This window comes from Dasypus novemcinctus, chromosome 3 (genome assembly GCF_030445035.2).
Source record: "Dasypus novemcinctus isolate mDasNov1 chromosome 3, mDasNov1.1.hap2, whole genome shotgun sequence".
NCBI lineage: Eukaryota > Metazoa > Chordata > Mammalia > Cingulata > Dasypodidae > Dasypus > Dasypus novemcinctus.
The window spans coordinates 171947402-171974491 of NC_080675.1; the positions used below are offsets into that span (position 1 = coordinate 171947402).

General features: G+C 44.8%; 1 protein-coding gene and 1 long non-coding RNA gene across 5 annotated transcripts in view; one reads left to right on the forward strand and one right to left on the reverse strand.

The window, feature by feature from the left end:
* Positions 1–1244: 1244 nt before the first annotated feature.
* LOC111760849 (uncharacterized) lies at positions 1245–25849 on the forward strand. Of its 3 annotated transcripts, XR_011648486.1 has the most exons (6): positions 1245–2641; positions 17704–17875; positions 19834–19899; positions 23956–24042; positions 24594–24658; positions 25539–25849. It is a non-coding gene; the product is annotated as an uncharacterized lncRNA (long non-coding RNA). The 3 variants fall into 3 exon arrangements; XR_011648484.1 differs by lacking the exon at positions 24594–24658 and having other exon boundaries at positions 1246–2641; XR_011648485.1 differs by lacking the exons at positions 1245–2641; positions 24594–24658 and adding an exon at positions 17135–17628.
* The window catches only part of BLM (BLM RecQ like helicase), a 112329-nt gene continuing 89707 nt past the window's right edge, over positions 4469–27090 (reverse strand). Inside the window, exons 17-23 of one of the 2 annotated variants that reach the window (XR_011648483.1) lie at positions 24581–24771; positions 20296–20437; positions 15067–15266; positions 14030–14218; positions 10550–10672; positions 7987–8188; positions 4469–4827 (exon numbers count right to left, since the gene is read on the reverse strand). Coding sequence is in view for 1 of the 2 variants with exons in the window: in XM_023584952.3 (XP_023440720.2) it covers positions 4650–4827; positions 7987–8188; positions 10550–10672; positions 14030–14222; positions 15067–15266; positions 20296–20437; positions 24581–24771 (1229 nt within the window). In the remaining variant the exon portion in view is untranslated. Of the gene's footprint in view, positions 4828–7986; positions 8189–10549; positions 10673–14029; positions 14223–15066; positions 15267–20295; positions 20438–24580; positions 24772–27090 lie in introns of both variants that reach the window. The other variant, XM_023584952.3, reaches the window with a different exon arrangement.

Consider the following 27090-nt stretch of genomic DNA (forward strand, 5'->3'; position numbering starts at 1 on the left):
CGCCTGTGGGACGTGTGACGGGAAGGGCGCCCCCGGCAGCCTTCGGGGCGGGGTGTGGGAGAATCGGGGCGCGGGGCCCCCCGGCCGGCGTGGGCGGCCCCCTCCGGCGCCTCCTGCTACGCCGCCGCTGCCCGCAGGCGCCGCCGCGCCCGCCCGGGGCCTGGGAGGTGAGCGGGCTACACGGGTGCTCGGGCCCTCGGGCGGGGCGGCGCCAGGGTGCCGGGGCAGCATTCTCCCACGGCGGCGAGTGCAGTCCGCGATGGAGGCTCTTCAGACCCTCCCTGACTGCACCGGCCCGGGTCTGTCCCTCAGGAGCCTTCACCCACCCACAGCCCCGCCTTCCCGGGCCCGCGTGTGGGACCCAGGGGGCCAAGGCGTGGGTGAGCTCCGGAGCCTCGGGCCGCCCTGGGCCTGACACCTTCCTCACCGACACGGCACCGGGCTGTCGAGCCACGGCACCCACGCTCTGTCCGCCACAGCCCTGTGCAGGGGAGGCCTTCCTGCCTCGGCTCCTGGGACCCACTGTCCTGTCCCCTGCCCTCCCAGCGGTGACCAGGAAGACAGAGCCCCCCAGCCACCATGGGGGCTCGCTCCCTGCCTCTGTCCCCTCCTGCCATCAGGCCCTGAGCCTGGCTGGGGAGACCTGCAGTGTGGGGAGAGGCTGTGGGGGGTAGCAGGAGCTTTGTGGAGGCCAAGAGTGCTTGTTTTCGCAGCCCTGGCGCTGCCCGGAGCTGCAGGAACGGAGCCCTGGCATCCAAACGCCCGCAGGGCAAGCCTGGGGCCCTGGGGGCAGGCCTGGGGTCCCGGGGCAGGCCTGGGGTCCCGGGGGCAGGCCTGGGGTCCCGGGGCAGGCCTGGGGTCCTGGGGGCAGGCCTGGGGCCCCGGGGGCAGGCCTGGGGTCCCGGGGCAGTCCTGGGGTCCCGGGGGCAGGCCTGGGGTCCCGGGGCAGGCCTGGGGTCCTGGGGGCAGGCCTGGGGCCCCAGGGGCAGGCCTGGGGTCCCGGGGCAGTCCTGGGGTCCCGGGGCAGGCCTGGGGCCCCGGGGGCAGGCCTGGGGTCCCGGGGCAGGCCTGGGGTCCTAGGGTCCCGGGGGCAGTCCTGGGGTCCTGGGGCAGGCCTGGGGCCCCGGGGGCAGGCCTGGGGTCCTGGGGGCAGGCCTGGGGTCCTGGGGGCAGGCCTGGGGTCCCGGGGCAGGCCTGGGGCCCTGGGGGCAGGCCTGGGGTCCTGGGGGCAGGCCTGGGGTCCTGGGGGCAGGCCTGGGGTCCCGGGGGCAGGCCTGGGGCCCTTGAACTGCCTGTGGGCTGTGGCTGCTGCAAGCGGGGGAAGGGGCCGCAGCCGCTCTCCACAGGGGATCACAGTCGGTGCCCCTCTGCCCGCAGGCCCCTGCCGGGTGGTTGCCCAGGGCTGGGTGAGGGCCTGGGTGCTGCCCGCTCCCTAACCCAGGCCACCGCCCAAGGCAGAGCTGGGCCTGGGGTGCTGGGAGCCACCCAGGCTAGCGCAGGCCTTGGAACGCAAACAGCTCCAGGCTGCGGCACGGGAAGAAGCCGTTTCTGAAGAACGAGGGGGCCTGGACCACAGCCTGCTTCCTCTTCTGGAGAAAAACCGCAGCTCAGCTGTGCTGGCTGATAATTCTGAGCCTGTCCCTGGAGCCTGCAGCAAGCAAGAGCACAGGCCTGGAGGCTGTGGATGGCCAGATGAGGCGGGGGTACCGGGTTGTTCAGATTCCTGAACATTCCTAGGCTCACGTGCTTTATTGCCCAAACTGGAGCACTTCTGAGAAGGAAAGGGAGCTGCGTTAATTACTACACCAGGACAAGATGTACACGGGGACTCGAGGAAAAACCAAGAAGCTGCTGTTCTACTTATTACCACTTCCTAGCTGTGTGGATTGGGCACATGACATAACCTCCCTGAATTCTAGTTTCATCAAAAAAAGGCTAACAGCATGTGCCTGCTCCCAGGGATGCTGGGGGGATTAAAGGGGTGAATTGAACTATGTGAAACTCCCCGGAACTGCCCTTGATGTTCATCCTCTTCTGGGAGGTAATAGGCTCCCTGTCCCCGGAGGTGCGCAGGGGCCTACAGCTGGGGCGTGTGCAGCTGCAAGTCGGATTCCAAGCTTCCCTGAGCCCTCCAAAGGGGCAAAGGCGCGGGCGACAGAGGGCGGCCTCTGTGGAGAGCCCTGGGCCCGTGCCCTCCCGCAGGCCTTCCTGCTCCCAGGAAGGTGGTGGGGAGGGCTTCCAGGCTGGAGCTCTGTGCCTGGGGAGCAGCTCTCCCGTCGCCAGGGGCCCTGGGCCTTGGTTCCGGGGTCTCTGTGCTTTACCCTAAATGCCCACGGCCACATTCCCTGGGTGCACGGGAAGGCTGGGGGCAGAGCTGGAGGGAAGAGGCAGCTTGTATTTTCTATGCCTGCTCCTGGGGCATGCATGGCTGAGCAGCGCCTGTTCCAACCAGGAGTCTTTCAGGAGCTGGGCGGGGCCTGGTTCTGCCACTTGCGGCCATTTGGTCTTGAGCAAGTCAAGCCTCCTGTCCTTCTCAGGGCTGGGGGTATGCTGTCCCAGCTCACAGCCTCTGCGCCCGCCTGCACACTGCCCCCAGTGCCCGGGATGCCCCTTGCAGCAGGGGCGCGCACACTTGGAGCGGGTAAGTCACATCCCCCTTGCCTGTGGGGGGCCCAGGAAACGAATGAGTGATGGAGTCAGAGCGGGGAAAGGGCCCCAAGGCCCATGGCAGCAGCTCTGCTGAGTCTGTCCCTCCAGTGGGGAACAGGTGGTGGAATGGCCTCAGGACCAGCTGCTTTCCAAGGTGACCTGGTGCTGGGGACATTATCCCAAGAGCCTCACCTCCTGGCTACTTTGTCCTCTGTCCCCACCTCCCCACCCCCACTCCAGAGGCAGTCCTCTTGACAAATGAGTCAGGGCTTGACACAAAGATGGTATCTCTGAAAACGCATCATCTCCCCACGAGCCATTCCTGGAAACACGGGGCTCTGGAAGGCGTACTGGTGCAATAGCGCAATAGTGCTCAGCCTCCGGCAGACTCCTGTCTGGCCAGCCCCCTGAATTAAACTGAAGCCAAGTGCCGCAGGTGGCGGGAAGTAGGTTTGCAGCTCTGAAGGTGGCTCCTCAGGATGGGTAAGGGTCCACCTCAGAGCCGAGTCCCTGGAGGAAGGTCACAGGCTCCCACCAACTCTCCTCAACACTGCTGGCCTGGCTTGGGGCCTCCCGGCTCCACCCTCCTGCCTGAGGCCAAGAAGAGACGTGGACACCAAACTGGCCATCAAGGCTCTAGCAAGGGAGTGGACATGACTCAAAGCAGTTGAGTGCCCATCTCCCACATGGGAGGTCCTGGGTCCAGCTCCTTGTGCCCCCTGAAAAACAACAAAAATAAACAAGCAAAACAATAAAACCAACTCTGGGGAGCCAGTGTGGCTCAGTGGTTGAGTGCTGACTTCCCACATACAAGGTCCTGAGCCCCAGCCCCCAGTACCTCAAAAAGAGGCTCCAGGGAAGCGGATGTGGTTCAACAGATAGAGCGTCCGCCCCACATGGGAGGTCCAGGGTTCAAACCGTGTGGTGAGCTGGTCCATGTGCAGTGCTGATGCGTGCAAGGAGTGCTGTGCCACACGGGTGTCCCCCGTGTAGGTGAGCCCCATGAGCAAAGAGTGTGCCTTGGAAGGAGAGCCGCCCCTGTGTGAAAAAAGCACAGCCTGCCCAGGAGAGGTGCTGCACACATGGAGAGCACCAAAAAGACACGTGGATTCCTGGTGCTGCTGACAAGAATGCAAGTGGACACAGAAGAACAATCAGCGAATGGACACAGATAGCAGACAAGGGCGGGGGGAAAGAAATAAAAATAAATCTTAAAAAAAAAAAAAGGCTCCAAAGTGCACCTTAAGACTTTGGCCAACCAGCCTATTAATGGATAGTCTTAAAAAATAAGTCCTCCTTAATAAAAAAGGGACTATATCAACATTAATATAATTTCAGTAAAATATGAATCTGTCTGACCACTCCTGTTTACTCTGGATATGAGGATATCGTCGAGTGCCAAACCTGATGAGACAAAAGAATGGTATCTCATTGCTTTGACTTACATTTTTAATAAGGGAGATTGAGGACCTTTCACGTATTTGTGGACCATTTGTATTCCTTCTAAGAATACCTATTCACATTCTTTGTCCATTTTTCTACTGGGCTGTTTTCTAAGTAATTTATAGATATTCTTTATATATTATGGATATTAATTCTTTGTAATACATGTTCTCTGTCATTTCTCTTTTTCACTTCGTTTACACTGTCTTACACAAAGTTTTACAGTTTCCCAATGTCACACGTCTAAGTCTTTTCCTTTGGCTTCTGGGTTTCAAGTTGTGCTTAGAATTTCTCTCACTGAGATGATTCAGCTGCTGTTTCAGACATTCTGAGAAACAACAGCCTCAGCACTTGCAGTGGCAGCAAATCATGCTTATTCAAAAGAAAAATGTTTATTTTAAAAATAAGAACTACCACCCCAAGCATTTATTTAAATATTAATATTTACTGGGTAAAAAAAATTACAAATGATATAATAAGACTAACAGTTTTAAATTCACAGATGGTCAGATGCTGACAAACAAGAAATAAGATCTATGTATGTTGTGATTTGGTTGTTATAAAAATGCATATGAAGGCTTAAGAAATGGTCTATTTTTAGGCTTTGGTGGAGCCATAATCCCCAGTTTTCTAACAACTCCTGAAATCGCAGGAGAACCACACGAGGCAGAGCTGGACGCAGATGTGTTGGAGGACTTAGATTTAGACGAGATCTTTCTGCTTGTGGTAGATGCCCTAAAATGTGAAAAAGAAAAGAAAATTAAAATCTTAAAGAGAAACAAGTGAACAAGCTTCTTCCTTTCCTGGCATGGGGCTAAGCCTCCCGAGCCTCCTCTGTCTTTTCTGTCTGCGTTTTCTGCCCTGCGCGCCCCTTGGGTGAGCCTCCTCTGTCTTTTCTGTCTGCGTTTTCTGCCCCGTGCGCCCCTTGGGTGAGGAGGGTTTCCTCTATTACTCAAGCAATGAAGCCGTGCCGCCCTCCACACAAATCTGTCCTAATTTGCCTTTCTAAAATGTCAGAGACTGTTTCCCAATTCTGTCCCTTGTGGCCAACACCTCGTGCCCTCCGCCCGCCCACCCCTTTTGCAGCCTATCACCAGATTCCTCCTCCGGACAGCAGAGCTGAGATCCACGTGCCCTGATCTAGTCCAGCCAAATGAAGGAAGTGAAAAGAGCTCGTTTTAAGGCCCCGAGTCCCTGCAGGCCGTGGGACTGCTGTACTTGCACAGTGAGGAGAGGTGGCTCTGTGGGTAGTGGAGATGGGGGCAGAGCCGGGGTCCCGTGCTGGGGCCGGCTGCCTGCCAGGTGGGCGGGTGTGGTGCAGTGGCGCTGCGGGCAGGGCTGCCGACGGGGCTCGCCGGGGAGGGTGACATGAGCTGCTCTGGCCCAGCCGCTGAGGTCTGGCTCGCCTCTGTCAGCGCCACGTCGCCAGCAGTGGGCTCCGTGGCTTGCCTCTGCTCCAAGCTCTCTGCCAGCGCTCACCTCCCACTCTGCCTTTTAAAGGCAGGGAAGAAGCCCCTGCCAGGGCCTATCACAAAGTCCTTCTAGCACCTCACTTCCCTTGCTGACCTGAAGATAACAGCTTTTATCCCCAACAGAATAAAAAAATTTCACAGGGCTAGCATGTATACCGGACTAGAGCAGCTTTAGCTACAGGAGCCTCTTCCTATGCAAGTACTTCTCGCTGCTTTGTAATTGGGTTGAATTCATGCCCAACATCAATTCCATAGCATCAGGACACGCAAGTGGCCTCCCAGCTCTGAGTTAGGGGCCAGGGTATCACAGCCACCAGCCCATAGGTAAGAACCATCTGGTAGGGTGGTGGGGGAAGAGTGGCTTTTCAACAGTTTAAAATTCTTGCTCCAGGGCAATTTTACTACAGAACATGGCAAGATGTGCCACCCATTCTAAATCAGCTGAGAAGCAGCCTTAAGTTTCCCTATGTTGATTTCCTGCTGAGAAATTAAGCCCCGAGTGAAAACCTGCTGTTAGTGTTGATTTACAGAACGAATCTGCCAACAGCAGCCTCCATTTCACCCGGGCCATCCATTTTCCTCTCGCTCAGTGAGCCCGGAGCACAACTGGCTCATTGTGTTACTGTGAAGAGGTAAAGCTCCGCGGGTAGGATGGAGAGGTCAGGTCTCTGGCAGAGAGCCCCGCTTATTCTGTCACTGCACAGGGACTCAACCAGGTAAGCAGAATGGGGCACAGATACGAAGACAGCTGGTTTCTATTTTTTCTTTTTAAAGAGACTGCTGCAAGAGTTAAAAAACAAAACAAAACAAAAAACTTACTGAACTTAGCCAGTAGGAATTAGAAAAGAATCCTATTTTAAACACGTAGGCTAATTAAAAACCACACCAAAATTGGTAATGTGAGGCTTTTGGACAAGTGAGAGTTTTACTGCTTCTTACTTAGGTTTGGGTCTAGAAGAAAATACTCTTAGAATAAATGAAAGTTGTTAAAACGAAATTAGGGAGTCGATGGCAACGAACCCTACATTACGGCTTTGTCCTAACAGCTAAGTAAAAGTGAGATGCAGGTCATCTTGTCCTTCCAGGAATAACCACAGACACTGTGCAGAAGCCAAAGTGCTCCACGCGGGCACGGGTGACCCCTTGTCCAACCCCACTTCTGCCTGTCCCCAACCAGGCTGACAAGGACTGAGCTTCCCTGCCACAAACCCGAGGGGGCTGGACCAGCTGCCTCTGAAGGTCTCCTTCTGTTCCGCGTGAGTTACTTAGGAAACGAGTGTTTCCCAAACTGGAGGAATAAATGAAGAAAATAAGAAAATGTCCCCACTGAAGAACATCTGCTGGTCACTTGCGCACTAAAAACCACAAAATTAAACTAACATTTACCAAAGCCTTTAATTTCTGTATCCTGGCAGAAGGATTAGCACATACAAGATGCTTGTTTATGGGTTTAACAAGAAAATGACAATTTGGTAACATTTGCCTTCCTTTCTCTTCCCTCACCCAATTTTTGTTTTTTATTACCCAGAAGAAGAGGTAGAAAAACTTCAAAAGAAAACACAAAAGCTTGCAAAGCTTCCTAAGGACTTGGTTTCCTTTTTCTGTAAGCAATTCTGTTACAATATGCAGCTATTTGGGGGCCACGTGCTCCAGATTTATGGGCTGGTCAGGATCCTGCCAGACCTCACGTTTAAGGCAGAAAAAGAGGACACCCGTGCAGAAGGCAAGGAAAAGGGGTCATCAGGAGGAATGCAGCACGAAGACACGAGACACCCAAGGTCACTGCTGAGCACATGACGATGCTAGCTTTGTCCTTTTGGTGTGCAGGGAGCCTCCCAAGCACACGGGCCCAGCGAGGCGGGAGAGGGAGGACTTACGCCACTTAGGCAGCCCCTGAAGATGCCTGGCTTCACTGCACTTTGTTTTTTCTGTGGCAGCCTCCTCTCTCTGATCCTCCCACCAAGGCATTAAGGAGTGGCAGGGAGTGTGGACAAGCCTCTGTCGGGGAGGCTCGCAGAATTTTGCAGCAATAAAAGCAATGCAGCAAGTATTGGCAGAGTCATAAAAGTGATGAGAAAACAAAACTTGTTATTTACTTGCATGGTATATGTTTTAGCATTTTAGGTGGAAAAGTCTCTTAAGAAGGGCAATTATCACCAAAAAAAATGTCTATGGTAGAGTTGAAACTGGAGTCTTTGCAAATTAGAAAACTTGAGTCATATTAACCTAGCAGTAGATACTTAAAAAAAAATCTGAACAAATGTTTATTTTAGACCAGACCTTCGCCATCCCTCTACAGGCTGAAGAGGCAATATTTAAATATGGCTTATTTTGATAAGGGCTTCAGAGCGAACCAGAGTAGTTAGAATCTTGCACTTTTCTCCCTTATACCCTGCATTGCAAAAGACTTCACAGAACATACCCCTTTGCATTAGAACCACGGTAACCAGTTTTTCTCCTCTTAGCCCTCTGGGAAGCTGACATCCTTTTCCTCTTTCTTTCATTTTTGGTTTTATTTGCAAAGTAGTGAGAAGATGTGGGTGTTTCCTCCTCCAGCTCCTCAGTGGCATTTCTTCCAGGGCCTCTGCTGCTGGACAGGCTTAGACGTGGGGAATCGCTGTCAGCTACAAGTGGACACAACGCAGACATTACAGACAGTACTGGGCTGGTTCTGAGTCTATGTGAAGAGAAACACCAGGGTTTCCGGGCCACCTGACACCTAAGCTGCTTTCCTGGTGTCTGCCTGTGATTCAGATTTGGTAATTCAGCAAGAATAGAACATTTCCTTGTAACATTCATAGAAAGGCAGTGGTCACCAGAGGTTCTGAGGGGAGGGAGAGGGAAGAAGAGGTGGAACATGGGGCGTTTTGGGGATAATGGAATGGTTCTGCATGACTTTGCAATGGTGGATACAGGCCATTATATATTTTGTCAAAACCTATAAAATCGTGTGGTGCAAAGTGTAAACCATAATGTAAACTATAGACCATGGTTAGTGGCAATGCTTCAATTTGTGCGCATCAATTGTAACAAATGTACCACACTAAGGAAAGCTGGGGAGTGGGTGCTGCTCAGTGGTTGAGCACCGCCTTCCCATGTAAGAGGTCCCGGGTTCAATCTCCCATTCCTCCTCCTCCTCCTCCAAAAGAAGATGTTGCTAATGGGGGAAAAGTATGGGAGGGGGTGAGGTAAATGGGAATCCCCTATATTTTTGGTGTAACTTTTCTGTAATCTGAACCTTCTTTAAAAATAAAGAAAAAGGGGGGAATGTCAAAAAAAAAAAGAAAGAAAACAAAAAAGAGCAGAACATTTCTTATTTCACAAAGCCCCAGAATGCTCAATGGCAATTTATTTTAATGAAAGGGAATCAGAATTCATTTAAAAAAACTCGTGATACTCTTTAACTTAATTAAGAGACATCAGGTTTACCTCACACACTCTTGTGTATGGCCTGTGGCCCTGTTATTGATTGGGCAATTAATGCTGTTACGTTCTTTGGAAAATATAAAGTACTCTGCTTCATCCTTGAATAATAGCTACTTAGTAAATAAACATCAGAGAATTCTAGACCATATGTTACTCTTTACAGACAAAAAACACCTTTTTGCATAAGAGCTGTGAACCTTGCAGGAAATGGGTCTATGTGAAAGCACACATTTGCATAGACGGTGTAATTTCCATAGGTGTTTGCATCCCAAGGCACAGAGAAAGCATGACCGCTCCCTGGTCACAGTGATCGTGTCACCACTTTCTGCAGACATGTTTCCTGCGTGGTCTGGTTCAGCCGCAGGCGCGCTCTGCCTGGCAGGAAGCGCGTGATGGGCCCTGGGCTCCTCTGTGGCAGGCACGGCCTCCTTATCTGGCCGGCTCTGGTTCACACGGGAAAGCCGCGCAGCGCTGGGTAAAGAGCTCTGTCATCCTAGCGGCGTGACTTTGGAAAAATGGAAGAGCCTCCCTCCTTCCCTGTAAAATGGGTGTTGTGAGGATTAAATGACGAAAACCAGGCAAAGTGCTTGGCACAGGGCCCTCGATAAATCCTCACCCTGTTGGGCTGTTTCTGCAAAGCATCCTTGTCTTCTGTCTGCAAAACCCCCTTCTGAACCAGTCACTACAAAAGATGCTTCGTTTTTTGAATGTATTCAAAGCAAAGCTTTTAATGGGATGACTGTAATACAGGAATGAAAGAAACCCTACTTTTCAGCATTTTACTAAAGGATAAAACATGATTGTGGAGAGACAAAACTTAAAATACATGCTCACATTTCTCACCCTCCTTGGTGTTCTAGGAATAGGATAAACATTTAACTTGGCTTTTCTGTTGTTTTTTGTCGTGTAGTGATTCGTTAGAGGAGGGCATAAAACTTGTGCACTCTTCATATCTCCTACAACAAAACTGCTAACAATTTTCCCTCAGTCAATGCTTTCTATAGCTCAGTGATGAGCTTATAAGTAGAGGTGCACACTGACAGCTAATGTCACCTTCGGGAACAGTTGCTAATGATGCACTCACGGGGGCAGATTCTTTCAATGACTAATGATAAAAGACAACTTGGCATCCCAATTACATGTTCATATTTTCAAAACATTTAAACTCTACTCTTTTAATTTCATCTTTAGACATGCTTCCTGACATAAGGAAACTGAAGCACAGAGAGGTTATCCTTGACCTGCCAAGGATCATAAAAAGGGAGATGGTGGCAGGACTGAGATGGGCACCCAGGGCCCCTGATTCCCAACAGAACCGACACCGCCTGGGTTCAAAAGTCCTCTCTGGCTCCCATTAGCAGGTTCAGTAACTGGCACCCCAATACCGAAACCCTTAGTGCCCTCTCAAGATGCCTGGCACCACTGTGGGCTGCCGCCGAGCTTCAGTGGGACGAGGTGAGGGAGTAGTAACCCAGAAACCAGGCAGTTCTAACCCAGTGAGATGCGCCACTTGCATCAAGACAAGCTTTCAGAAAACACATATTCGCGGTATACTGAACCTGGCAATGTCCACTCAGAGTATTTCTGTAATATAGGGATCACTTCTGCACCGTATTTTTCCAGTTTGTCTTCAGTAACACCATCAATCTGAAGCAAAACCTCAGGATCAGAAGATAAAGATTCTGTGCATGGGAATAAAATTAAGAATTTAAATTAATAACCACGGAGAACCCGCAAAATCCAAGCTCACCCACCCACTCGGCACACGTTTGTTAAGTGCCAACTAACTGCAAAGCCCTGGGCACAGGGACCGATTTTCTGAAAGGCGAAGTTAGCATCATGAGAGGCAGCGGACGGGTGGAGAAGCAGGAGCCCATCTTCCCACTCCAGCTGCAAAGGGGGAGAAGCCAGGGCAGGAGGTGGGAGACAGCCAAGGCCATGTGGAGAAACCTAATGGGTGGGACCAGCACTTTCTGCCTCAAGAGTTTAATCAGACTTTGCCCTGGCCATCGTGCTCAAGGCTCAGCGAGGTGCAAGACCATGTGTTTGCAGAGAATACGCACATTCGAGTTCTAGCTCTGCCTTCTCTGTACTCCAGACATGTGTGTCCTATGCAGTGAGGTCATCGCCAAATTCTTGCTTCTTCCCAAACCAACCTGTTCTTCCTCTAGCCTTTTCCCATGAGGGGGAAGCAAGTGTTTTATGACGGCATTAACAAGTAGTTGGTTAGGAGTCCTCTGCATATGGATGGCACATCAGCCTTGTAGCTAGACACACCTGTATTTTTAAAGATGACTCTGGCTGCCGTTATGGAAAGTGGATGGGAAAGGGAGAGAGTGAAACTGGGAGCCTGGGAGAAGCTACTACAGGACTAAGCAGGGATGGATTACACTAGAACTCCACTAGTGGAGATGAACAAGACCGTTTCTGACAAGTTTTAGAGGCTGGGGCTGTAGGATTTGCTGATGAATTCTATGGCAAGCAAGGGCATAATAATTTCTATGTATCTGACTTGAGCAAATGGGTGGATTTTCACTCCTTTCAAATCTGTAATTTTCACATCATTCCTATGTTTAGGGGGAAAAGGGCTGTAGGACAAGATAGGTTTCTGAAGGGGGTAGTGGAAGATGACATTGGAGAGGCAAGTAGAAATGTAACACCTTGATAGAATGTACACTTTATCCTGAGCTGCAGAGCTGTTACAGTTTTACTAGAGTTTCTGAGAGATTAAAATGTATATCATATTCACATCTGGAAGAAAGAAAACGAGTTAGGAAACTACACTAACAGCCTAGGAATAAAATACCATCGATTCTAAGACTCATGATTTTCATATTTTAGCATTTTCAAAACCAAGATGTATTGTACACCTGCTGATGGCCAAATGGCAGCTGTAAGGTGGCTGTTATTGCCTGAGCACGTGAGAACTCAGTCATCGCTGTTGATACGGGTGGCGTCAAAAATATCATTGCTTTGCTGTGTCTCACGTGTAGAGTTTAACTGCCATAGAAATGTCTGAAAAAAGACTATTCTGTGATCAGCATTGAAAAGAAAACATGAACGTGAATGCAGAAAAGCATAGAAACCTAGAGTAATAGGGAGTACATTTGGCATTAATAAAGCAAAATTCTGCCTCTGAGGAAATGAACAAAAATTCTGCAGGTTTTTGCAAGCATCTAAGCACCTTAAAAAACTTAAAAAAAAAAAAAAAAAAAGGAGATACCTAGAGTATCTTGCTACTGAGAGATGTGCGACCTTCCATTGACACCTTCTGGTATCATTCAGAGATGGCCACCATCAGAACATTCAGAGTGGTGACAGAGGTTTTGGTGAAAATCCTGGGGAATACAATGGCACACTCTTAAAAAACGCTGTCTTATTTATAAAGATGGAATTAGATTAGTGGTTATGTGGGGCTGGGGAAGGAGAGAGGGACTGAGAGGTGACTGCTAAGGGGTGTGGAGTCTTTCTTTTTGGAGTAATGAAATTGTTCTAAAATTTTTTGTGGTGATAAATGCACAACACTGTGATTACACTAAAAGCCGCTGATGATACACATTGGATTATATGGTATGTGAATATATCTCAATAAAACTGCCTAAAAATAAAAAAACGTGTAAGAATAGCCAGAAATAGCAGCTATGTACAGCAGGGGAAGCAGAGAGAGATTGAGAGACAATGAATTTTCTTGTCTGTTTTATTTATTATTATTATTGAAATAATGAAAATGCTTTAATAACGATTGAAGTGAGGAATGCACACCTAAGTGATTATACCAAATACCAATGACTGCACACTTTGGATGAACTGTATGCTTTATTAAAATGTATCAATAAAATTAATTAAAAAAAAAAAAGTACAAGGTGGAAAGCAACAGGAGTAACCAAGAGCCAAATCATGAAGAGCATTTTAAGCTACACAAAAGAATTTGGACTTTATCCAGTAGATGATATGAAGCCATTTAAATAGTTATGCTCCTGGATTAGATTTGTCTTTTAGAAGGTTAAATCCCATGGCACTATGGAGAATCAGTAATAGATCTGGAGACTGGGAGGCAGAAAGAATTTAAAAAAAAAACAACAAAGCTGTCTTGCTAACATTCTTGATGACATGAGGCAGAAAAAAGACATGAACAACTGAGTCAAAAACTGATTCAGAAGAGTCAGACTTTAATGTGAATTTTTACACATTCCTAAATCAACTTAACATGTTTTATATACACATAGGGTTATAGATGATAAAAATCTATGTCTAAATAAGTAAAAACTAATTATTTCAATAAAAGCACTGTCAGAGTTTAATTAGCAGAACTTTTTCTTTCTTAGAAGTCCTTAAAATAACAGTGCCTGAAAATAGATGGCATTTTAGCGTCAATGAAATACTGTAAAGACCTGCTGTGGGAGGAGTGGAAATGGAAAAGAGAGGCACGATGAGTATGAGATTTTATAAAGGGAGGCTATAGAAGGCAGTGTATAACAGTCAGCTGACTCTGTGAACAACTTATTTTTCCAGGGATTTTATTATTGAAATTCTGGATTAAGCTAGCTGCAACTGTATAAATAACTTTCATTAGCAAGTATTGATTAACTGAAGACACAGCAGTATGCTGGAACCAGATTCAAAGAACAGTAAAACACCCTCTCTTTTCATAAGGCACTTAGCTCTTCATCACAGACATAAGTACATAACACAGCTAAACATAGTAAAGCAGGCAAATAACCAACAAAAAATCATTAAGAAACAAAATATCAATCCGATTTTAGAGACTACAATGATCGCTATCCTAACAACAGGCCTAAATAGGGAAAAGGGTAAAATTAAGATTATACCGGATGTCTGAATAACAAGTACGGTACAAAATATATTTTAAAGATATTTTATCTCAACAATGAGCTTAAACTGTTTCTCTGAGCTTTTGATTCAGAGATCAAATAACAACAATAAAGACTGAGAATTTATGCACTTAAAAAGTTCCTTAGCAAGACGAGTTTTTAGCTTATTAATTTGTGCCACATATCAGAAGACCCCCACACACTCACCTGCAAGCTTCTTGAGAGTGCCAGTATTAAAAATATTGAAGTAATGGACACCAAAAACTTTTCCCAGAGATTTGCAGACTTCTGTAAGTTCTCCAAGACATTTCTTAACCATCTCCTCCCTCTGAGAGACCTTTGCTACTAAAGCTTTTTGTTTTTTCATGCTGCTGGAGTTTTCTGTTTCCATGAAGTCTACCTTCGTGAGAGAGAAAGAAATCAGAGGGCTGGGATGTGCACATTTGAACCCAAACAGGGGCTTTATTTAATGCTCGATTCCATTTATTATTTTGCACTTTCCTTTTGCCCAAGAAGAGAGCAAGCCCCTTAGGAAAAAGCGCTGTGTGTTTTCCAGCTTTATAGCTCCAGTGCCTAACACAGAACAGCCTCTTGATAAATGTTTATTCAATGAATGTATGAGGAGTTAGTGAGCTGATCACCCATTAAATTCATTTTGATGGCGGAAGCGGACTTGGCCCAATGGAAAGGGCATCTGCCTACCACATGGGAGGTCTGCGGTTCAAACCCCGGGCTTCCTTGACCCGTGTGGAGCTGGCCCATGCGCAGTGCTGATGAGCGCAAGGAGTGCCCTGACACACGGGTGTCCCCTGCATAGGGAAGCCCCACGTGCAAGGAGTGTGCCCTGTAAGGAGAGCCGACCAGTGCGAAAGTGCAGCCTGCCCAGGAATGGTGCTGTACACATGGAGAGCTGACACAACAAGATGATGCAACAAAAAGAAACACCTTATCAGGTGCCACTGATAAGGATTGAAGAGGTCACAGAAGAACACACAACCAATGGACATAGAGAGCAGACAATTGGGGGGGTAAATAAAAAATAAATCTTAAATAAAATAAATTCATTTTGATGGGTGTCAACATTACTTGGGTTCAACTTTAAGATCTCTTTCCAAATTAGGAACAGAATACGTTCATAGAGGCCATTCAGTAATCATAAGCTTTGGGTAATACACTAAAATTTGCAGTTAATACATTTTTTGGCCACTCATGAGATAATAAAATAAGCATTTTAAATGCCATACCTTTAAATGCCCATTTAGTATAGCTTGGGCTTTCTCCCCAGGCATGATATAGGCAATTGCTTGATCATTGGCATTGATGTATAAGTCTTCATCCAAAATCTTGTCAAGTATCAGTTTTTTAAAAAGTCTTTCGGCATTGTGCCGTGAATAAGCAGATCCCTTTCCAAAGATCCCCGACTGAATTTTTGCACTCTTACTCCCTGATAAGAAGGTACAAGAAGTCAGATTAGCAAATGTTAAGTACATTACTACCTTCAAATAGAGGCTGAAAAAGATATTTATGGGTAAATCTGGATAAATGGAATAGACAATATATTCCATAGGGAAAGCCATGGTGCAAATAGACACACATTTTTGTAAAATGAGAATATTTTGAGAAAACAGAAAAAACAAAAACAAAACTAAAACCCCCCCACAAAAAACAACCCTGAAATTTCTATGGTTGTGTGTATTTTTCTCACCTTTTTAAAGATGCATTGATTGAAATAGGAGCAAAATAAAGTTTGTCAGTTTAAAACATTACAATTACAGCTTATAAAAGTACATTAGAGCTAAGAAATTAAAGCAAGTTTGTATAAACTACACTAGTTTCATATCACTTTGATATATTAGGGTAATTGTGCATTTCTGATTTAGTTACAAAACATTCTTGACAATAAACTTTATAAATATCATCTTTAGTTTGGTTCATGAACCTGCTACTTGTCATAATCCTAGTATTTAAGTCTGTGTTTGACAGAGAATGTGTACACTTCCCTCTTTCTCCGGCAAGCTGAGAGCCCCACAGTGGCCTGGAGTCCTTTGGTTCCTTTCCAAGCTGCTGTAATGACTGATGTCTTCATCATAAACACAATTTTATTATACCAATCTACTCAACAAACCCTGCGACAATGATCAAAATCAAAATTAACTGTACTTTGTAAAGCTTCAGCTCTACTTTAAGAGTTGCCAATAATTACATGGTTATAAATTTTAGATGGCTTCTGGACATAGGTGCTGAATTATTCAAGTTTTTCTTTCTCCAAATGATGTGTACCTCTGAAATGTCACATCACAGAATGGCAGGACTCCTGCTTCTGGTAATGGTGGGCTGGCTAATATGGACTAAGCAGCCCATATCCCAGCAGTAGCTGAGAGTAACTGAAAAAGCTGGATGACATAAACAAGCTTCGTAAAACACCTAAGAGCTAACAAACTAAAAAACGTGCCAGAAAAAAATGTCTCATGCAATAATCTGTAATCAGAGGAAGAGTCAAAGGTTTAAAGGCTAGTTTATCACAGCATTATTTGTAATAGGAAAATACACACTAAAATAAGGACTACCTAAATACACTTATTTCCTCAATATATCATTAACTATTAAAAACTATTAGGAAGAATAAAAGATTAAGAAAATGTTTATATCTTGTTAAATAAGAATAAAATTGTATATAAAATTGATACATAACTGTGAAGAAACACATTAAAATACCAGCAGTACTTTTTTCTGGAGTTATTTGCATTTTTCAGTTTTCTACATAGTGGAATGTGGAGTATCATGTATCACTGTTTTAATTGTTTTATCTGCAACCCCTTGCAAACAAAAAGAGGTCCAAAGTAGGAGAAGGCCAGAATCCAGGGATAGAAGCCCAGCAGGAGCTGCTTTTGCCTGAGGGAATGAGCAGATCCAGAAGAAACACAACTGTGAAACTGAGCAAACCATCTTCCTACTCCAATTTGGGCTACTGATTTTCAAAACGGATTACCTAATTAATTGCTTAATATATTTTTAATCAAAATAAAACATGTATATTGGAAAAATAAAATGTGGTTCTGAAGGTTTTATAATTAAAAGCAACATTTCTCTGCTCCATCTTTCCTCTTTCCAGTCTCACTCATTTCTCCACGGCAATCACGGTTTAAACAGTTTTTGTTTTAAGCTCTTTTAATGGTTACCTACATACAAAACCCTTAACTGTGGGGTAATTCTGCTAGCCAGGCTTAGCACCTCACATTTATCTATTTACTCCATATTATGAAAGGTAAGGCTTTATCTTACTTACATCACCCATCCTTCCCCAAACATTGCTAGTTATAAAATTATCTTGGTTCATCTATTGGTTACTTTTGTAACTATAAATGATATAATTAGAGAAACCTCTATTTCTTGCCTCATTATCTATAGATAGTTTCTGACCACTCTTCCACCCCACTACGTAGAGTTTACTAGCATCCCAAGCCTCCTCTGTACCCACCCTTTCTTTTATTTTTATTTATTGTACTTTTATACTTATACTGTGAAGATTGACATTTATACCCTGTCCTGTTCTGTAACCATGTTAAAGTCTATAAATGATTCTAATTGTAGTAACTAACACACAGTATTTATATTATGACAAGCTTCTGTCCCCTACTTGGAACATCATGGCTGTTGTGCAACCCAAAGGACAATGTTTACTGCATCCGGGTCAGATAGATTATCTTCTTGTACGTTTTACCAATCACTCAAAACCATATTACAATATCCTTCGTTGTACATTTGACCTTGGTTTTCTTGTATAATTTGCTCTCTGGAATTTCTAGGTACCATTCTCTTTTTTTATTGTTCAGAAGTAACATTTGTGTTCTTTGAAACAAATTTGTTTGCTTGCCTTTCAGTTTCAATTTGCAGATGGCTTATTAGACCTGCGGCATAGCTGTGATTCAGTAACTTCTTCTCAGTGGACCCAGAGTTTAGCTGCTCTGTGTATCGTATCATACAATGTGCACTTTCTCTGCCTTCTCTAGTCACGAGAGTTGCTGATATTAATCTGATGCCAGGCTGGTTTTGGTAAGTTTTTTCTTTTCAAAAGCTTTCAAGGATGTTATTTTACTCTTGGTACTCTCAAATTTCACAGAGATATGTATTAATTTTTAAAAAAGGCATTCCATTTAACATTCAATGGGCCTTTTAATCTGAAGGCTTTTCTCTTCCACCCTGGGAAATTTTCTTACATTATTTGTTTGATAATACCCTTTTTCCTACTGTCTATTTCCAAAATTTTATTAATCAGATTTTACAGCTCTGAAGGACTGTTTTTTTCTATCTTTTCTCTCATATTTTCCATATATCTTTTTTGTTCAGCTCTTAGGATATTTTCTTGACTTCATTTTCCAACTTTTCTGCTTATTTATTTATTTATCCCTCCCCACCCCCTCCGTTGTTTGTATTTGCTGTGTCCATTTGTTGTGTGCCGGTCTTCTCTTCCTAGGAGGCACCAGGACTGAACCTGGGGACCTCCCATGTGGGAGAGCAAGGCTAATTGCCTGAGCCACCTCCACTCCCTGCTTTGTTGCATCTCTCATTGTGTTTCCTCACTGCCTTTTGGTTACATCATCTTGTGTCAGCTGGCCGTCTTGTACGTCTTCTCCAGGAGACATTGGGAACCGAACCCAGACCTCCCATTTGGTAGGTGGGGACTAGCCGCCTGAGCCATATCTGCTTCCTTCTGCTAAATTTATTCTGTCAATTGAGTTTTCTTTTTAAACAAGATTTATTTATTTCCTCCCCTTCCCCTCCTCCCGCCCTGCTGTTTTTGCTGTGTTGTCTTTCCTTCTCATTTTCTCTCCTCTAGGATTCACTGGGATTTGATCCTGGAGACCTCTGATGGGGAGAGAAGTTCCCTATCAATTGTGCCACCTCAGTTCCTGGTTTCTGCTGCGCTTCACCTTGACTTTCCCCTTGTCTCTGTTTTGATGAATCATCATCTTGCTGCATCACTCACTTGCACAGGGCACTGGCTCACAAGGGCACTTGTGGGGACATTTGTGCAGGCACTGGCTCACCACGTGGGCACTGGCTTGCTGCACAGCCACGCTTTCTCTTCTTTTTCACCTGGAGGCCCCAGGGATCGAACCCAGGTCCTCCCATACGGTAGGCGGAAGCTCTATCACTTGAGCCACATCTGTTTCCCTGTCAACAGAGTTTTAAAATTTCCAATAACTCCTTCTTGTCCTTATCTCTTTTCCATAACATTCTATTATTATTAAAGAAAACAGTATCTTAAATCTCTAAAGTTTTGTGACAATACTAATTAAAAGTTCCCTCTAAATTATCTCTATCCCTGAGGATCAAATATTCTACTTAATTTCTGTCTTTCTCTTCATTGTCCATTATATTAACCTTAGGGGGATACATTACTTTTTTAAAGCAGGTTTCCTCTGCAGTTTTCTATCTAGTTCTATTTTCCCCAAAATTCTTCCCCTGAATGGGGATATCCAACCATCAGGCTTTGTGATCGGGTATGTAGGGAGAGCTAGACTTTGGGCTGGGCAGTTCTCAAATGTCAGGAATGGCAAAAGCATTCTTCTAGGGCTCTGGCCAGTAACTCAGCTGCCCTTGCACTTCCCAGGCAGTTGCTTGATTTATTTTTGTTCTAGGAATTACTTCTAGGCTGTTTCTGCTTTGTTGGGATTCAGAGATGAGGCCAGGGAGGTACTTGATGCAGTTCTTTTAACAGGCTCCCCACTGTTTTTAGCTTCCTCCCTTTACTCCTGCCCTCTGACCTTTGAACTGTGAGCCTGATGCCTAGTGGTGAGATTCTGCCTGACTGATCACCCCCCCTCCGCTGTAACACTCTCTTGTATTTATTTTGGGCTGCAGTTTTTCCTATTTTGTTTCATTTGTCACCATGTTTCCATCCATTTCCTAAAAATTTTTTAAAACCTCTAATCTGACAATAGCCTCTCTCCGGTTCTCTGTGGTTATAGGTCAAATTCCATTTTATTTCCTTATTCTCATTTTAATAGGGTCTCAAGAAAAAAAGGAGATACTGATGCTGGGGCTGCCACCTTGAACCAGAAGTCAATCAGCAGGTAGGTCTCTGAGCAAGCCGCATTCTGCTTGCTCAGATGAAATTGCACACGCTTCAATATTTTCTTCTTTTTGGGTGAATACTCTTTATCTCAGTAACTTAAAGCAATTTTATAAAACCACATAAAAACAGGTTTTCTTTTGTTACTCAAAAAGGTTTTATTCTGAAACTCCTGAATATTAAGTTCTATAAGAAATAGACAAGACGACAACAGAAGCAGACAAAGAAACAAATAGACACCAAGAACAGACAACCAAGGGAGAGGGGGAAATTAAATAAATAAATAAATCTTTAAAAAAAAAAAAAAAAAAGAAATAGACAAGAGATTATTTTTTCTATGTACTTGTAATGATGTTCAATTTCAATGAATTTAACTCAAATAAAACAGATGACTTACCCAAGAAAATGTCAACGAGCATATTCATAGTAAATCTCCCAGAAGGACCTGCGTGTTTTATATTTCTCGCTGATGAATTATGCTCTTGAACAAATCGTACAATATTTTTCACATCGTCAGTCACATCTCTTGTCTTATAATCCTATCAATAGAAAGAGACCTTTTGCTGTAATTAAGATAATGGATCCTAGATTGCTAGAATTCAACATTAACTATAGTAGTCTCATAATACAGCATTTTCAGACTAAGAGGAAGACTAACCACAAGGAAGGTTTAAGTGTTCATTCTTTTTTAAGTTCTTGTAGTAACCTTGTGTCTAGAGCAATCAGTGCTCCACTGTCCCTATTTTATTGTTTCACAGACATACACCTTTTCTTCCAACAACCCGACAGCACTCTGTGGGAGGAACACTGTTTTTATTGAACAGTGCTGTCACTTACTATATGGTGACTTTCGGGATGAAAAACAACGTCCAACCATGCAAATTTATGATTTCTAATCTCTTTTGGGCCTTTGGTGCCACTATCGATCTTTTATTATTCTCTGCAATCAGTTGTTTCCTTTCTCATTCTCCCCAGTTGTCTCCAAACTTTACCTGCTTAAACATTTTTTATTAGAGCAGTTTTAGGTTTAGAGAAAAATCACACAGGAAGTAGAATTCCCCTATTACCCTCCTACCCAGTTTTCCCTGTCATTAACATTTTGCGTTACTGTACTTGTCCACTTTTTAAACCCTTTATACTAGATGATCTTCCTGCTGCCACATCCTAGTTCTCTGCACCAGCAGTGCTAACTTGTTGCAGTTCTAAAAAGTGGCATTAAACTTCTGTGCCCTGTGTATGCTGTTCTCTAGTCTGTTTATCTGCCACACTCCAACCTATATAAAACATTTTCCATGACATTCCTGTGAGAGGACTCTTCTTGTACTAATGACTGGTAATGATTGAGACCCCACATAGAATCAGCAAGGGAGAGTACCCCATCCTTCCCTCTAACAGCATTTCTGTCTGCTCAGTAACTCCTGTGACCTCAGTACAGAGATGAGGCCCTGGCATCGTGGCCTCCTCTGCTCCAGCAATCCAGTTCCCCAGGCGCGCTGGCCCCTCACTCCGTGGCACCCCTTACTCATGCCAGCACCCCTTTATTCTCTGACCACTGTGTCCTCTTTCCTGCTCACCCCTCTAGTATTCTAACGCCAACAATCCTTCGGCCCCCTGGGACTACCTATCCATTGATCCTCACCCTCAGATGCCCTCAGTGTCCTCCTAGCTCAGCCTAAATTCCAGAGGCCTCCTGACAATCGCTCCCTTTCTTACACTGTCAACCTCCTTGTCCTTAGAGCACTCTGTCACAACGCTCAGCCAAAACATCAGATTTAATTCTCCACCCATAACCATGTGGACTGTTCTCACTTTCCATACAGAACCACAAACCTCAGGCAAACGATGGCCCACGGGCTGGACACTTGTGTTTTCATACATAAGTTCTATTGGAATACATCCCCTTTCATTTGCATATTGTCGACAGCTGCTTTGGGGCTACGACGCCAGAGTAGTTGAGACAGAGATCATGCGGCCTGCAAAACCCAGTTCGCTCTGGCCCTTTAGGAAAGTTTGCCAATTTCTGACCTAGATGACTACCACATACCATTTCCTTTCCTATCCCCTCTGCTATCCTCACAGTCAGCTGAGAACTTGCTTCCTACTTCACTGAGAAAAGTGAAAACTGTCAGAAAGGAATTTTCGTCAGCTCCCACCACTACCTCTACTCACTTACCAGCATCTGCCTTCATATTTTCTTACCTTGCCACCTGTCACTGTAGATGAATTATCCTAGCTGCTATCGAAAGCCAAGCTCTCTACTGAGACACTAGATCCCCTTTGCCTACTCAAGGATACTGCTTTAGCAATTTTCCTCTCCTTCTCTTTACACATCAATTTCTCATCCTCTATAGGCATATTCCCAACAGCATAAAATCAAGCTTTTTTTCCTGTCTTTTCTTGACTTCACTTCCTCCGCCAGCTATTACTGTTTCTCTGCTCATCTTTGCAGCAAAACTTGAAGGAAAGAGCTGTTTATATTGCCTGCCTCCAATTTTCCTCCCATTCTCTCTTAAACCCGAACGGCCCCACTCCACTTTGAGGTCACCACAATGTCTGCAGTGAATTCTCAGTCCCTGCTGTACTTAATTTAGCAGTAGCATTTGACACAGATAGCACTCCCTCCTCCTTGAAGCACTTTCTGCACTTTGTTGCCTTGGTTTTCCTCTTATCTTCCTGGTTCTTCTTGGTCTCCTTTCCTACTTTATTCTCTCCTCAACTTCGTAAGGTACGAGGGCTCATTCTTTGATTCTCTTCTGTCTAAACGTACGCCCCTCATGATTTCATCTGTCTTTAAATACCGTCTATCCGCCAACCACTCACAAATTTATATGTATACCCCCAGTATCTTTTCAGAACTCGGAGTCGAACAGACAAAGCTAACTCAGCTTGTCCCAAACTGAACTACTGACCATCTCTGCCCAACCTGTTCCATCCACAGCCTTCTCCTTCTTGACTAAGGGCAACTCCATTCTTCTAGTTACTTGGCTTCCAAAGCTTGGAGTCAGGCTCGACACTTTTCTTTCTCTCACACTCCACGCAGTCAAGAAATCCTTAAAAGCATATCTAGAATCTGACCAGCTGCACCTTCTTCACCACTGCCAACTTGGTGAGAGCCACCGTCATCTACTGCCAACAGCATCCCTAACGTCCTCTCTGTCTCTGTCCTGCTCCCTCTCCAGTCCATTAAAACTAAGTCAGATCACATCACTCCTCTGTTCAAAATCCTGCAAAACCCCCATTTTATTCAGAGTAAAAGCTAAAGTCCCCACAACAGACTACAAGACCCTCCTGCTCTGGCCCCCCATTACCTCTCCTGCTAACTCTTAAATCTGCTCAGCCACACGGGCTTCTTCACTAGTCCTCACATGCCACCAGCTGTGCCCCCACTTAGGGCCTTCTTTCTAGCCCTGCTTCTGCCAAGAATGCCCTTCCCCAGAGAGCTGCTCAGTTAACCCCCTACTTGTCAAGTCTTTACTCACATCTCCCCTTCTTGAAACCACGTCTGGCCCTCTTCTTTAGCAGTGCATCCTGCTCCGCACTCATTTCTGCCTCCCTGCTCTGCCGTACTTTCCTTGTCACCACAGCTCTTATCCCTTAACACATGGTTTACTTATTACACACATTGTTTGTAATCTGCTTCCCTAGACTAATACATAAGCTCCACAAGGGCAAAGATCTTTATCTACTTTGTTTGAGGATGTATTCCAGGCTCCTAGAACAGTGACAGTTATACAGTAGGTGCTCAACAAATAATTGCTGAGTAAGGGGATTGATTAGCAAGGTCTCCAAGGCTGGGTGGGTGGGGAGGCCACTGAACCTGCAGAGTCCACACCAAGAGGAAACCGCCTCTGCCCTGGCCATGCTGTGCACCTTCGTAACCGCACTGATCACACGGTATATTAGTCACATAAATACACACATCTGTCTCCTCTCTTACAGTGAATTGGCCCGCACCACATTCCTTTGTGAATCCCCAGCACCTTACACAAACATTAATATTTGGTTTCAAATCTATAAAGTGGGCATGACTAATACTATCTGTCCCTCTATTTCACAGGGCACATTTAAAATAATATAGCAAATATGAAAATGCTCTGTAAACCTGAAGTCCAGTAGCCATTACTATGGAGATTTACCATGACAGGTATGATAATTACCCAATGACTGAATTAACAATCTTCCAAGGTTATTTTTAGGACAGATGATAGTGAATTCATTCAGAAGTCACTGCCATTATTCTTCAGTGTTTCAAACCCATAGTACTCTACTTGTAACCATTCTGAGAATGGAAGCTTTAAATATAGGTTTTGGTTGAACTATAATTATTCTGCCACCCATGTTGGGTCTTTCTAGATGTTCAGTTTACATATTCCAATATTTCTAAAATATCCTGTGCCTGGCAGTACACCTACTTGAACTTCAGCATTTTGGACAGGTGGATGTTCAGTATATATAAATTGTTTACAGGCTTCTAATTCTAAAGAAAAAGAAAATTCCACAAAATTGTTTTTATAAAATATTTCTATACCAAATTGCTTTGGTGAGGGTGCCATTTTTTCCTATCTAGTCCCTTGGGACCCATCTATTATAATCTAACTTGTATCAACTTTTCCAAATGGAGAGAAGGAAAAAAGCTTGGTAATTTCCTTAATTATAAAGAATTTAAAATTGTCTTATTTTACCTTTGTTTTACAGCAATTATCACAAGAAACATCTAGGTACTTCTTACAAAAATCAGGATTAAACTCATTTTCACCAAAGTAAGCCAAAAGCTGCATTCTCCTGCATTCCGTTATATTTTCACAGTAATGTACCATGCTGTACAAATTATTAAAGTGAGTCTCTTTTGTATGATGATTTCCATCTTTTTCCACTAAAAGAGATAAAGAGCATAGCAAAACATATTTATCAGAGTAGAAAAACGGACTATCACAGAAATATTTAGAGTAAATTCATATAACTTCAAATATTTAAGGAAATGAAATAAAAAAATTATTTTAATAGCATTGTCAATATGACACCATTTTATCTCATAATTAACTGGGTACTTATGTGTGTTCATCCTTCAAGAGTTTTAGATTTTATAGGAATGTTATCAGGAACAGTTGAAAAAAAATTTTTTTTTTGCAAATCTTCATTACTCATTAAGATGAAGATTTGACTTAAAAAACAGGGCAGGGAAGTAAATGTGGCTCAAGTGATTGGGCTCCCGTCTACCATATGGGAAGCCCTGGGTTCAATTCCTGGGGCCTCCTGGTGAAAATGAGCTGGCCCGCACGGCAAGCTGGCCTGTGCGGAGAGCTGGTACAACAGATGATGCAACAAAAAAGACACAGTGAGCGGGAACAGTGGAGACGTAAGGAACCAGGGAGGTGAGGTGGCTCAAGTGATTGAGCACCTCTCCCCCATCGAAGGTCTCAGGATCCATTCCCGGTGCCTCCTAAAAGAGAAGACGAGAAGAGAAGACAAGCAGACACAGAGAGCAGACAGCGAGCGCAGGAGCACAACTGGGGCATGCATAAATATATCTTAAAAAACAAACAAACATGGCAATACTTGAGATCTGTTAAATACTATGCAAACTACTACCTTGCAGTAGCTCATAATTTTAACAATATATTTCTGTGCATTTCTTCACAGAACATATCTTTGTGAAGCTGGTGGATAGTTGGCAGTGTCCAAACTAACTCTGAGGTTTAAGAACAGGTGCAACACGGAGAGCTGACACAACAAGATGACGCAACAAAAAGAAACACAGATTCTGGGTACCGCTGACAAGAATACAAGCGGACACAGAAGAACACACAGTGAATGAACGTAGAGCAGACAACTGGGCCGGGGAGGGGGGGAAGGGGAGAGAGAGAGAGGGAAAAAAAAGAACAGGTGCATACTTCCCATTAGTAAGCAGTTATGGTTAAGAATGAAATAAATATATAATTTTTCTTCCAATTTATGGCTAAGTTATTTGGATGTATCTTATTATTAAGTTAGTAGGACTTAAAAGTTTATTATGTTTTTTGGACCTAACTTAATAAGGGATCTTTAAAAAAAATAGGCAAACAAAATGTAGAAGTTTTATTTTTTCACTGAGAATCATCTTGGGATAATGGAATGAACATGGACCTTGCAGCCAGATGAACCTGGGTTCTATGAGGTCTCTGTCACTTCGCAGCTCTGTATCTCATTTTCCTCCTCTGTAAGATGGGGAAAATAATATTACCTTTTACAGTTATGAGGATTAAATGAGCTGATATATGCAAAGCATATGTAATTATTACTGCTATTGTACTATTACCACTATCACCACCGTAGCTGCTGCTATTGCCACTCTATCAGTGATCATGAAGCAAGTTGCAAAAATCTTTAAGTTCAGTTTTCTCAAGGGAATAGCTGTACCTCAAAGGCTAGTTGTTCTGAGCAAAAAAGGGAATGTATAAGTACCTGGACAAGTACTTGGTCAGTGCCATTTTTCATGCTTAGAATCCCTGCCAGAGTTAATTCAAAAGCAGTTTGAAAACTGGTAAATGTATCTGGGAAATATATTTAACTATCATAACCCAGTAGAAAAATGGGCAAAGGACAAAATCAAATTCTAAAATACGCATTCATGGGGAAACAGACTTGGCCCAGTGGTTAGCACGTCCGTCTACCACATGGGAGATGCGCGGTTCAAACCCCGGGCCTCCTTAACCCGTGTGGGGCTGGCCCATATGTGGTGCTGATGCGCGCAAGAAGTGCCCTGCCACGCAGGGGTGTCCCCCGCAAGGGAAGCCCCATGTGCAGGGAGTGCGCCCCCTGGGGAGAGCTGCCCAGCGCGAAAGAGAGTGCAGCCTGCCCAGGAATGGCTCTGCACACACGGAGAGCTGACACAAGATGACGCAACCAAAAGAAACACAGCTTCCCGAGCCACTGACAACAGAAGCAGACAAAGAAGCAGCAAATAGACACAGAGAACAGACAGCCGGGGCGGGGGGAAAGGGAAGAGAAATAAATAAATAAAATAAATCTTAAAAAAAAAAAATGCATTCACTTTGACTCAGCCAGCCTAATTCTAGAAATTTATCCTACATAAAATAACTGTATGAATGCTCCAAAATCATGTACAAGGATGATCAATCTTACATTGTTGACAACAGTGAAAAACAAATAGGGAGAATTACATCCAGCATCCATGTGGAAACTAAGCCCCCTC